Here is a 13,113-nt window from a genome sequence, read left to right on the forward strand (position 1 = left end):
TCTAAATTTTATCATGTGTTTTATTTTCGTCTCTTTAATTTTAATTTGTTATTAAAAAAATTTTTAAATTTTAATTCTTTTATAAAAATTTTAAAATCCGTCTAAATTAATATGATTATAAATTTAAACTCTGTATTTTTTAATGGAGGGTAATACTCCTACTGTAGTATTGATATTTTTATAATTTTTTATTATTTTTTTAATTAAACACTTGTTATAATATGTTTGCGAGATTTTTATTAAATAAAATTAAAATTTATAATTTTTTTAACAATAATTTAAAATTAAAAAATAAAAATAAAAGTAAAATATGAAACAAAATACAGAGATAAAAATAAAAATTACCCTAATTTTATGAAGAAGGCGGGAAATATAAGAATTGAACTGTATAGAATTTATTTTATTGTTTAGGTATAGTTGTTTAATAAACTAATTTAAACCTTAGACTATCTATTATTCCCTTAGATTTTACTTAATGATTTATAATTATAAAATTTATAAAATTAAGTAGATTGTAATTACTTTTAATTATACTTTATTCATAATTAAATACTCTAAATTGATTGCATATGTTATATAAATTTTATTACAAGTTAAAGAAGAATATGGAAAATAATGGATTATTAAATATATATTATAAATAATTATTAAATTAAATCTAGTAAATTTTAACATGTGTTATTTAATTTTGTGCCATTAATAGAATAAGAATTATCCAATCTAAATAAAAAAGTTTAACCCTTTAATTTTTCAAGTTCAATTATTTTTAAATTTGGTTTCATTTTTTATTCAATTAAATTTAATTTATACTTTTTTTATTTGTTTTTAATTTATAGTTTGATTGATTTAATTTCATTTAATTATCTTTTCAAAAATTTCTATTTATTCAGTTTTATTAAAATAAACTAAATTAATTGAATGTTCACTTGTAAATATTAAGTAAAAAAGTTATACTCAATACTATTATTATAAAATAAATATATTTTCATTATGTTTTAGTTTTTTAAAATTAATTATATATATTAAAAAATAAAATATAAATTCATAAAAATTATAATTAAACATATCTATATTTATTAAATATATTTACAATTAATTTTTTGCCCGCTTGCTTCCCATGTACAGCCTCGCAAGCCCAAAAGTAGGGGTGCGCGTCTTCGATGGACTCGAATTCTCAAAGGTCTCTCCAGCACCAGTTAGAAGCACCAGCATTAGCTTCATAAAAGCATTTCTACGAGGGACCCAAGGCTCCTACTCTGCTCCAATTGCAGCAATGGAGGATATGAAAAAACCCAAGAAGAAGAGAAAGGCTCAGCCGAGGAAGAAGAGGAAATTTATCAACTAAAATGAGGAAGGAATTCCTGATATTGAAGACATTTTCAGCGACAAAGAAACCCAGAAGATCAGGGAATCATTGTTGGACTGGTACGACCACAACCAGAGAGACCTTCCTTGGAGGAGGAAAGAAACAAACGCACTTGAAGAAGAAGAAGAAGAAGAAGAAGAAGAAGAAGATAAAGAGAAAAGGGCATATGGGGTTTGGGTATCTGAAGTGATGCTGCAACAGACTAGAGTTCAGACTGTGATTGATTACTACAACCGTTGGATGCTTAAATGGCCCACTCTTCAGCATCTGGCCCTCGCTTCTCTTGAGGTTAATTTAGTTAAACTAAACTTTCAATGGCTTTCGTTGATTGATTTTGTTAGGCTGTGCTCATGAGCATTTCTTTTTCTGCTTGTTTGTTATGCAGGAGGTGAATGAGATGTGGGCAGGTTTAGGATATTATAGGCGGGCACGTTTTCTGTTAGAGGTGAGCTCTGATTTATTGCTTGTGCTTTCAAACTGTTTGCCTTTATCTTCTTCTTGATTTAAACGTTAACCGCAGTCAGTGATTGCATATCCTTCAGATTTTTATGTTCAATTCCTATACATGGTTCAAGCTTCAATCTTTTTCATTTCTCCAAAAGAAAAAAAAGAAAATTCATGGTAATGTACTGGTATTCTAAGTTTCGAACTGTAAAATGGCGTGAATCTGATTTCTTAATTATGGAAAATCAATATTTTGGAGATACCCCTGGGTTTCAATTATTGCGAAGTTTCATTGTTCATGGTGTTGCGGATTTTATATAACAAAGTCAATTCCTTGAGTAGATGGGTTTTTCAAATATTTTGGTTGGAAATTTTAGTGTTCTTATCATGTTATTTCAAGCTGCATTGGAAAGCCACATTTCCACCGTCTTGATGGTGTTATGTTTACTAATTGATAATAAGTTCCTGTAGTGGTCTGGTATGATAAAAAAAATTGTAAAATTGCGTGTACATTATGAATAGTGGGGTCGCAGCTCTAGTACTTTGTGTAGCTCTAAGGAGTGAAAGGTAGTTCTTTTTTTTTTTTTTGTTTTTCTTTTTGGGTGGGGCAGGGTGGGTGGAGGGAGGGAGAAGAGTTTGTTTGGCAGAGATCAGAGGCTTGAGTCATGGTGCCGTCCTCTTGTATGAAGGAAAAAAAAGTATAAAAATAAAAGTGAAAGGTTCTGTGCTTTACACTACTGCATCAATGATGCTTAATCTCTATCTCATTTTGTTCTTACTTTTAGGGAGCTAAAATGATTATTGCTATGGGAGATGGATTTCCTAACACGGTGTTTTCCTTACGGAAAGTTCCAGGAATAGGAGACTATACAGCTGGTGCAATTGCCTCTATAGCATTCAAAGAAGTGAGTAGGTTCTGCATTTTTTTGTCCTTCTGAATTATATTAGGGGAAAATTTTCAAGGTCTGCAATGTCAGGTGGTGCCTGTGGTTGATGGGAATGTTATAAGGGTGCTTGCTAGGTTGAAGGCAATTTCTACAAATCCAAAAGACTCAATGACTATCAAGAACTTTTGGTGAGCTTTTTTTTTTTCTAAAATTTCTTTTCCTTAATTTAGAATCTTAGCCTCCTTTTTGTTTGTCAGGGACAGTCTTTTAGATTTTTTTTTTTCATATTGTCCATTTTTCTTTACGTAATCCATGATATTTGTTCATACAACATGATGTATTAGTACTACTTTCCTGAGATCTGAGAGAAGGTATATAAATTAATCATCTTGAGTGCAACTTGATTACTTTCGGAATAAGCACCGATGTCAATTAGATAATATAATTGTGAGTATTTACCCTTCCCCACTGTCCGACTTAATTCAGTACACCTTCACGAGAACAAAGTGTTTTTACTTGTCATCCATCTATTTTGCAAACTCTTCTTTTTCAAATTTTATATTCACCAAATTTAACTAACAGTTTGGCATAAGGTGTCTTCCTAATCACACAACACCAATGCAAATTTTTCTGTTATAGATTTAGCGATCCGTATAGTTGTCTAGTGGGCCTTCTCCTCCTCCCCCAGTATGAATTTCTTAATGGTAAAAAATTTTATGGGCAATCCTCCTCTACTGAGAATTTATATGGATTACATGTTATTATTAACCACATTAGTGGTGGTATTCATTAAACAGACAGATGTGCTGATTTATCAAATTAATGATAAAGTCATGGTTATATCTTCTGTTGCTGTATTTATTTATGCATCGGAAATCTTTTGGATCAGGAAACTAGCAGCTCAACTAGTTGATCTTTGCCGTCCTGGGGATTTCAATCAGTCTCTTATGGAACTCGGTGCAACTGTTTGCACTCCATCGAACCCAAACTGCTCTTTATGTCCTGTTTCCAGCCAATGTCGTGCACTTTCAATTTTCAAGCAGGATAAGTCAGTATTGGTTACAGATTATCCTACCAAGGTTGTAAAGGTGAAACAACGACATGAATTTTCTGCTGTTTGTGTTTTGGAGATATTAGGAAGCCAAGGTCCAATTGAGGGTGAACAATCTGATAGTGGATTTGCTCTTGTAAAGAGGCCAGATGGTGGTCTTGCTTGCTGGTCTATGGGAATTCCCTACTGTCATGTTGGGAAAAGAAACTGATTTAACCACAAGGAGAAAAGAAATTAATCACTTTCTGAAAAAAACATTCGGACTTGACCTACAAAGGACATGTAGCATAGTTCTAAGAGAAGATATTGGAGAATTTGTTCATATTTTCACTCACATCCGTCTCAAGGTTTATGTGGAATTACTAGTAATACATCTTAAAGGTGTGCTGCCTAACCTGCTCTCTTTTCCTCAATTAATGCAAAACTGTGATAACATATTTACTTGTACTGTCATTTCTATTTTGTCGAGTCTTTTCAACATAATTACTGTGTTATGAATGGTCAGAATAGTAATAATAATGTTCATAATCTATTAGTATTAGTTTCTTGATAAGTATATAGTGATGTATTATTTATATAACAATTTTATAATTGCTTTCTCCTGGCATGAAGGTGGGATGAGTGAGTTGTGTAACAAGAACGGAAAAGAAGTTACGAGCTGGAAATACATGGAAAAGAAGGCCCTTTCAAAGTTGGGTTTGACATCTGGAGTGAGGAAGGTATTTATAGTTTAGATCACATGATATGAATTTGTTAGCATTGAGTAGGGATAGCTTGATGGGCCAGTATCCTATCCAGATCCCTTCAGCCTATAGCTTTGCACCCTTACGCAATAAGGGGTTAGAGTTGCGCCTCACTAACCATTTAAACTTTTAGCACGGTAGTAAGTGCTCGATTCGACAACCAGTATCAGAACTGAATTCATGAATTAGAATCCCTGGCAAGTGCTGGGGGATTATTGGCATTGAGTGAAGATAGCTCAGTCGGTCAGCATCTTACCTAGATCTCTTCGGCTTATGGCGCTTGGGCTGTTTAGAGTTGCACCTCTGCTAACAGTTTAAGCTTTTAGCATAGTAATAAGCACTCGATCCTACATAATTGATTACCAATTGACAATTGTTCAAGACAAACTTTGGTGATAATAAATAATTTCAATTCAAATGTGAAGTAGTCTAATTGATGAATTGGAAAATAAGTGCCCTCATTTTCTTTCTCAAATACTAGCAAGTAATTTCATGTGTAAAATAGTTTTAATCATCTATGAAATTCTCATGCTTGATTGAACTTTTAAGCTCTACAATGGATAAGGTACTTACTAGTATTTGCAGCCTAAAACCAACTGAGGTATCTGCAAAACTGCAGATTTTGTAGTGTTATGATCTTCTCTGCAAATTACAAAAGGCATACGAGCATAGCTATCTAACTTGCTCCTACATGCCTTATAAAACTTCTGACATTGTCTACTCAATGCAGGTGTACACTATGGTTGAGAAGTTTAAACAGAGCAGGTTATCCACTGATTCTGCCCCAGCCAAAAACAATAAAAACTTGAGGAAACGAAGATCAACCGCGACCAGTCTAAATTAGATCTTGTTTAATCATTGTACTTGATCAATGAAAAAGGTTTTGTAGACTCTTGTCCTGGTGCCTGCTCATAAGCTGCATACAACATTGCAAATCAACAATTACTACCGACTTCCTGTTATGTAATGTAGGTTTACTCAATTATTTATAATCTATGCCAGCATCTTGTGCAGATTTATATAATTGAAGATTGTTTCCAGTAAATATTATGATTTATCATAACCCTGCAATTTATCATTTATATATGAAATTTATATAAAGTTGAACAATATTCATGTTTCAAGTAATCTTGACAGGTTTTGAACAAATGTTGTTATTCCTTTGCGTCTGACTGATAATTTCTTAGGAGTTTGAGGAAGAAAAATAACAGAACTAGAAAATTTTATGTGAGTTGAATACAAGAGTTAATTTATAATAGGGAAGTTTATCATTTGGTCCCTGTGCTTTTCCCTATATTACATTTTAGCCCCTGAATTTTTGAAAAATTAATTTAGTCTTTAAGTTTTGCACTATATTACACTTTAGTCCTTGATTTTGAGAAATGAATTCTTAGTTCCTTTAATTTCAATGTATACAATAATTTAGTCTTTATAATTTTAATGTTTACAACAATTTTATCCATTGACAGAATGATTAAATTATGCTATATATTAAAATTGTAAAGACTAAGGTATGATATAGTCCAAAATTAGATACTAAATAATTAATTTTCTAAAATTCAATGACTAAAATGTAATATAGGGCAAAATTTAGAGATTAAATAATTAATTTTCAAAAATATGAGGATTAAAGTGTAAAATAGAGAAAAACTTGGGGATCAAATTGTAAACTTCCCTTTGTAATATAAGTTACAGTAAGTAAAGGGGTAAAAAGGACATTTCATATTATTATTATTACTACGACTAATAATCATTTGTATGCATTGAACATTTTTAAGAAAAATAGATATTAAAATTTGAATTCCTAATTTCTTGTATTAAAAACTAAGAAACAAATATTTTATCATTGAGTGTATATTTTCTAAATTATAATACTAACCTTCGATTGCTAAACTATTAATCAAATGACTTAACTTCATTATTTTCAGGAAAAGTAAGGGTTTTTCTTTTAGAAGGAAGGAAAGGTTGTTGATAGATAGGCATGTTAGATGAAGTTGTAATCATAAATTAGTTGAGGTCTCTGTATGCAAATTCAATGATGTTTGATGTTGACGAAATATTTGTTCGTTTAGAGGGTGTTTGTATTAATTTATAAACCGATTAAATTAGCTATAAGCTTCAAAATTAATTTTATCTATTTATTTATATAATATTTATTTGTAAGTGTAAATCAGTTTTTTAATTTAGTGATTAGAAATACTAATTTGACTAAATATTTTATAACATTATCTTAATTTAATTTTAAAATTTCACTACATATTTTATTTAATTTTTTTAATAATTTTAATTATAAATATACTTATAAATCATTTTTTTATTAAATATAACAACTATTTATCAATTACTCATAAATAATTTAATTAAATATATAATTACTTAAAATTTTAAAAAACAATCAGCGAGTCAATATATAAGCTATCCAAAATAAAAGAAGTGATCCACCGATGATTCCAATGGCTATTTGAGGCCACTAAAAACTTATTTAGTATTAATATTGAAATTATTGTTAAAAAAATATTTTTAAATATATTAATTAAAAAATATTAAAAAATAATTTAAAAATAAATTTAATGTGTTATAATTATAAAAGCTCTAACATAATAAGATAATTTTTTTAATAACATTTATGGTGAGGCCAATTTCTGTATAAATTAATTAATTAATTAATTTGGTGGGTTCTCATAAACTTCTTTCTCCTTCCTTATTGTTAAAAAAAAAAAAATCAACAATTAAAATAATCTAAAATTTTGCATTTTGATTAATATTTAGGGACTTATGTTTTAAATTTTAGTAAAATAATATTTTAATTTTTGATTTACTAATATTTTAAAAATAAATATTTTAACACTAAATTTTCATATTATTTTAATAAACGTATTTTTAAAAATATTATTGTATTAAAATTACATCGCTAAATCAGCAAAACTAATAGGACATATATCCTTGAAATATTATTTTATTAAAAATTAAATTATAAGCCTCTAAATATCAAATTATGAATCCTCAAGATAGTTATTATTATTCTTCCTTAATTATTATAGTTAAAAATAAAATCATACTCTATATTACACGATATATTTTTATTTTTTTTAAATGTGATAAATTAATAAAAAAGTGAAAAAAAAAGAAAGATTCAAATTCGAGTTGGTTTATCTATCCAAATTACTAAAAAAAAAATAGATTAAATATTTTTATCTTGGGGAATTTATAATTTAGCCTCTGAATTTTACCTATATTATAATTTAATCTCTAAATTTTGAGAAATTAATTATTTAATCTCTAAATTTTATATTATATTACACTTTAGTTCCTGAATTTTTGAGAAATTAATTATTTAGTTTCTTTGATTTTGACATATAGAATAATTTAGTCCTTATAATCCAAGTGATTACAGTAATTTCATTCACAAACAAAATAATTACATTTTTTCATATATTAAAATTATAAGAACTAAAGTATATAGTTGTTGTCCCAAAGAAAGTGACAAGAGGAGGGGGAGGGGGGGTGTGAATTGGACACTTTAGACAATTTTTTAGTCCTTGCTCAAGATTTAATGAAAAATTGAGGCTTTGCACTTCTATGTATGTGTATAACTCTGTTCCTAGGATGTAATTTAAGTAATCAATCAAGTTATGCACAAATACTAGCTCATACACAAAATAATTACTTAATATCAAGTGTATTTTCTCACATAAAACTCAGAGTTTGCAAGTTTAATTATTCAACCTCAGTATTAACTCAATAAAACAAATTCTCAACACATTCAATATATAATCAGAGAATCAAAGTGCTGAAAATTAAAGAGTTAAGAGAAGAAGAGAATCAAACATAATGTTTATAGTGGTTCGGCTCTCTTTGCCTACATCCACTCTTCCCAAAGTCCCACTTTGAGAGTCACTCTACTATTTGATCTTTTCAACAGGCAAGATTCAAAGCCTTTACAATCTCAGCAAGCTTCCCAGGTGCTTGAGGACCTTTACAACGTCTTTGCTTCCCATAAAAGACCACAAGCTTCACAAGGTGCTTGAAAACCTTCCACAAGTGTATCCTCACACTTACACAACCTTAAATAGGTTTTGGTGTAGAAGAAATCACTCTCAATAACTCTCAGATATAGAATTTAATGCTAGAAGATTGAGAGAGAAGATTTGCCACTCAAGCTCAAGAGTATTTGAATGAAAGCTTTAAAAATACCACAATAAATTCACTATGAATAAGAGCACTTTCATTAGTTAGAATTGTAGTAAATGATGCCTTTTATAGGTGTTTTTCATTGCCAAAAACGTCTGCTAGAGAGTGTGTCTAACTACTCTTTAATTTTCAAAAAACTAGCCGTTATTACTTAGAAAGTCATGCAGGAAATAATTAGTATTTGTCAAATAGTTAAGTATAAAAAAGAAAAATAGAACACAATAAGTTAAATGAGCCGGGAGTCACAGCGATGGGTGACCTTCTCGGGAATGACTGCGAGATCAGTCTAAACTCAAATTTCGAACCGTAAAATGTGACGCTGCGGTCCTTAGGACTATTGCGAACACAGTGAAAAAGAGAAAATCACAGAAAAAAATTGTTAAGCAAGTCAAATAATTAGGTCAGGGATCCGGAAGAAATATTGAATTATTTGCAATCCTGATTGAACCAGTTTTGACCATTCAAAAACCTTAGAAATGATATAAAAACACTTTCTAAACTCTTGAATCTAAAAACAAAATTGATTTTAGGTCTTAAATGGCATAAATTCTCCAATCTTGTACAATGAACCTAAGAACTTAATTTTTATCTTATTTCTTCATGGACTTTGATTCGTCTTGTGTTATACAACATGATAAACTCCTTTTATATCAGTCATGTCAATAGAATAGTCCTTCCATCAATGTCTTTGCATATCATGACCTATAAGATCACTTTAAATACTTATGCACAAAGAGTTAATGTATATTTCATTAAGTTTTGTTATCATCAAAATCAAGCTCATTATAGCTTACAGGGCCTACAATCTCCCCCTTTTTGATGATGTCAAAACTTAATGAATCTATGAAGATCATAAAAATTCAATTGTATAACTATCTACATATGTCATGTATGCAAGAACTTTCTTTTAGACAAGCTCCCCCTATATGTATGCACACAGTCATTCAAAATGCAAAAAATGTTGAGAAGCTACAAAATAACTCCCCCTAAATCTGATATTCAGAGCATTTTGAAGATAATAATATAAGTAACATGTTAAGCAATTTCCAAGATTAATTCATCCAAGATTAATTCAATCATCATACATAAGACATATCAACCATAAGTCAATCATAAAAGATCATCATCATATCTTCAATAACTTTCCAAAATAAGTCCAAAATATCTATATCAGAATATGAACTATATAACCACTGAACAAAATTAGTTAACTAAAAATGTACCCAGTTAACTAAAAACATTCTGTCAGTTGAAATATTTTCCTATCTTCTCCTAATTTCTCCCCCTTTTTGACATCAACAAAAAGATAGGCTTTCTCCTATTTTCTCCTATTTTCTCCCCTGTTTAAAAAGAAAAACAAAAAGACACAACTTTGAAAGTCATAAAGCATATTTCAAAAATCTCAAGGTTTATCTTTGCTGCTAAGAATCCTGCCACTTCTCCTAAGGTGTGTGGGATCAACAAGTTTGGCTTGTTTCTTCTTCTTTGGGGGTTCTTTTTCAGGTATGGTTACTTGGATTTTTGGAGGAATGGGTAGAACTGATTTTCTGGCTTGTGCTTTAGTTCTTCTAGGGCCATATTACATGGGTAAAGAGATGGTTAATTCAGGTACTAGTTGAGAGGCAGTAGGAACAGGGTTTGGTTGATCAGAGGATGGGTCTTGTAATTGCTCTTCTTTCATTTTGTCAGCATCTTCCTTCTCCTCTTCTTGTCTTAAACCATTTCTGCCTTCACTTTTTCCATTTTCACTGCTGCTGTTGCTTTTAGTATGAGATGAGGAGGATTCTCTTGATTTTTCTTTGTCAGGTTATTGTTCTACTTCTAATGCCTCTTCTGCAGATTCTTCCTTCTCATCATTTTTCTCTACTTCTTCAACCTTAGCTAGCTTACTTTCTTCTTGTATCTTTTTAGCAGCTTCTACATGCTCCTCTTCTTCTTCTTCCACCACTTCAGAAATTTTTACTCCACTTGGTCCAGCAGCCTTTGCATTGCTAGGACCAGCAGTACCCTGTGGGTAGCTTCCAAAATCTCCAAACTTTCCAAAAGATTCACCAAATAACATTTGAGCCATCTTCTTCATGAACCATTATTGTCTATCCAATCTATTAATCAACATATCCATCTTTGCATTTTGCTCAGCGATAATTCCTTTATGCAATTCATGAGATTTTTCTAAAATACTCAAGGTCAGTCCACTCATTTCTTTGATTTCCTTCATCATGTCCAGATTTGCTTTACTTATTTTCACAAAATCTGACATTTTCAGCTTCATTTTCTCCTTCTTCTTAGAACTTTCCCCTTCACCTATCTTAGAACTTCTCTCTTTCAATTTGCTTATTGGGATGTCCGATTCTGTTTCAGAATTTGACTCAGATTTAGATTCAATCTCAATCTCAGTCTCTTCTTCTTGCTTTTTCTCTTCTTTCTTACTCCTTTTCCTACCATCATCAGCCTTGAATATCTCCTTAATGGGGATAGGATTGCTAAACTTCTTTTCTTTGCTCAAATCAACTCCCATAGCTTGAAATATAAGAGTCAAAGGCATAGCATATGGCAACCTTCTATGCTTACTAGACTTATCAATCACTTTAAAAATCAAAAATGGCAAATTAAATATGATTTTGTTAACCAAGTGCCACATAATGCATAAATCAAGGCTATTTGCATATGAGTGACTACCACTTCTAGGATTGAGCAAATATCGAATAAAGGATTGTAGAATTCTAAAATTTTGAGGCACTAAATTGATATTGGTCATTTCATTTTCAGGTATACCCTCCGGAAAAATTGATAATTGAAATGCCTTCTCATCATATCCTTCAAGCTTCCTAGAATCTTTGAAGGTTCCAATCCTATTTCCATCATTTGGTAGGTTTAAAATAGAGGCTAAGAAATCAACATCAACAATCTGACTTTTCTTCTTAACTCTCATACTAAAACTTTCTCCTTTAACAACTTCTTTCATACTTCCATAAAATTCTTGAATCAAATAAGGATAATAATATTCATTCAACTCAGAAAATTCCATCCAGCCTTGAAAAGTAAATAAATCTTCAAATTCATATGGCAAGTCAGAAAATGAATCCCATTTAATGTACCTTGGCTCAAAAATATTTTGTTGCACAAAAGATTTCGAAGCAGGGGACTTCTCCATTTTCTTCTTTTTCTCAGAAGGCTCTGACCCAACAATACCCTTTCCCTTTCTTTTTCTTGCTCGTTGTGCCACTGTCTCTGTTTCTTCATTATTGTTCTCAACTTCAGTTCCTTCTTCTCTTTCCTTTTTGGAACTGCCAGCAGCTTTCATAGCATCACCCATGAATTTTTGAGGTTTGGTAGCCACTTGTTTTACCCTTGCCATCGATTCTTGAAAAATTTCAGTGAGAAGTAACGGCTTGAGGAAGAACGGGATTTTACTGTTTAGGGATTTTAAGAAGGAAAATTGAGGATTTCTGGTTTTGAGAGAAATTTGGGGTTTCTAAGAGAGTGGAGACTCAACTTGCAGCAGAGAAATGAGGGAGTTTTAGATTGATTGAAGTGATATGTAGCGGTTACAAAACAATTTCAAAATTTGAAATTGTGTACAGTTTTTTCATGGAGAACCGGGAATCCCTTTTTGCCAAAACCCAATTTTACCCTTTAAAGACATAAAAAGAGCATAACTGTGCTCAGGGGTATATTTGTCAAAATAGATTACAAAGAGAGCGAAAATACCCATTAGAAAGAAAGTAATTTTAAATCAGGCGCGTTTTTTCAAATGTACATAGAGGCAAAATTAGTTAACTAATTTTGAAACCCAGTTGGCTAAATATTATACAGGTATAAAACTAGACAACTGCAGTGAGAAAGTAGTTAACTAAAAATACATGTACACAGAATATAGTACTAATAACATATTTAACCAATTTATGCACCAAATTCATATCAAATGCAATAAATATCATTCAATAGCTTCACTCATGCCAAGTTCTCTTCTAATCCTACAAAAGTTTTCCTTATTTAGTGGTTTTGTAAAAATATCTGCAAGTTGTTGTTCTGTAGGAACAAACTCTAACTTAATGTCACCGTTTTAAACATGATCTCTAATAAAGTGATGTCTAATTTCTATGTGCTTTGATCTAGAGTGTTGGACTGGATTTTTAGTTAGGTTGATGGCACTAGTATTATCACACCTTATAGGAACATGATCAACCTTTATACCAAAATCTTCTAATTGTTGCTTCATCCATAGAATTTGAGCAACACAACTTCCTGCAGTAATGTATTCTGCTTCAGCAGCAGAAAGAGCTACAGAAGTTTGTTTCTTACTATGCCAAGACACTAAGGCATGACCTAGGAATTGGCAAGTACCCGAAGTACTCTTTCTATCCAATCTACTTCCAGCAAAGTCAGAATCACTATATCTAACTAGATCAAATGTGTCGCATTTAGGAT

The 13,113-nt window shown here is 30.8% G+C and overlaps 2 protein-coding genes across 2 annotated transcripts; one reads left to right on the plus strand and one right to left on the minus strand.

Moving 5' to 3' along the window:
• Positions 1 to 1,109: 1,109 nt before the first annotated feature.
• LOC110665786 (adenine DNA glycosylase) lies at positions 1,110 to 5,515 on the plus strand. Its single transcript, XM_058149956.1, is given in 8 exon segments — positions 1,110 to 1,654; positions 1,752 to 1,811; positions 2,596 to 2,715; positions 2,788 to 2,885; positions 3,587 to 3,905; positions 3,907 to 4,129; positions 4,361 to 4,467; positions 5,222 to 5,515. Coding segments are annotated over 8 exon segments (1,578 nt in total). The 5' UTR covers positions 1,110 to 1,117; the 3' UTR covers positions 5,336 to 5,515.
• Positions 5,516 to 10,768: 5,253 nt separating this feature from the next.
• Positions 10,769 to 12,040, minus strand: LOC131181316 (uncharacterized). Its single transcript, XM_058149345.1, has one exon. It carries the CDS (start codon positions 12,038 to 12,040, stop codon positions 10,769 to 10,771), a length of 1,272 nt encoding a protein of 423 aa, XP_058005328.1.
• Positions 12,041 to 13,113: the final 1,073 nt, after the last annotated feature.

Source organism: Hevea brasiliensis, chromosome 7, assembly GCF_030052815.1.
Source record: "Hevea brasiliensis isolate MT/VB/25A 57/8 chromosome 7, ASM3005281v1, whole genome shotgun sequence".
NCBI classification, from domain to species: domain Eukaryota; kingdom Viridiplantae; phylum Streptophyta; class Magnoliopsida; order Malpighiales; family Euphorbiaceae; genus Hevea; species Hevea brasiliensis.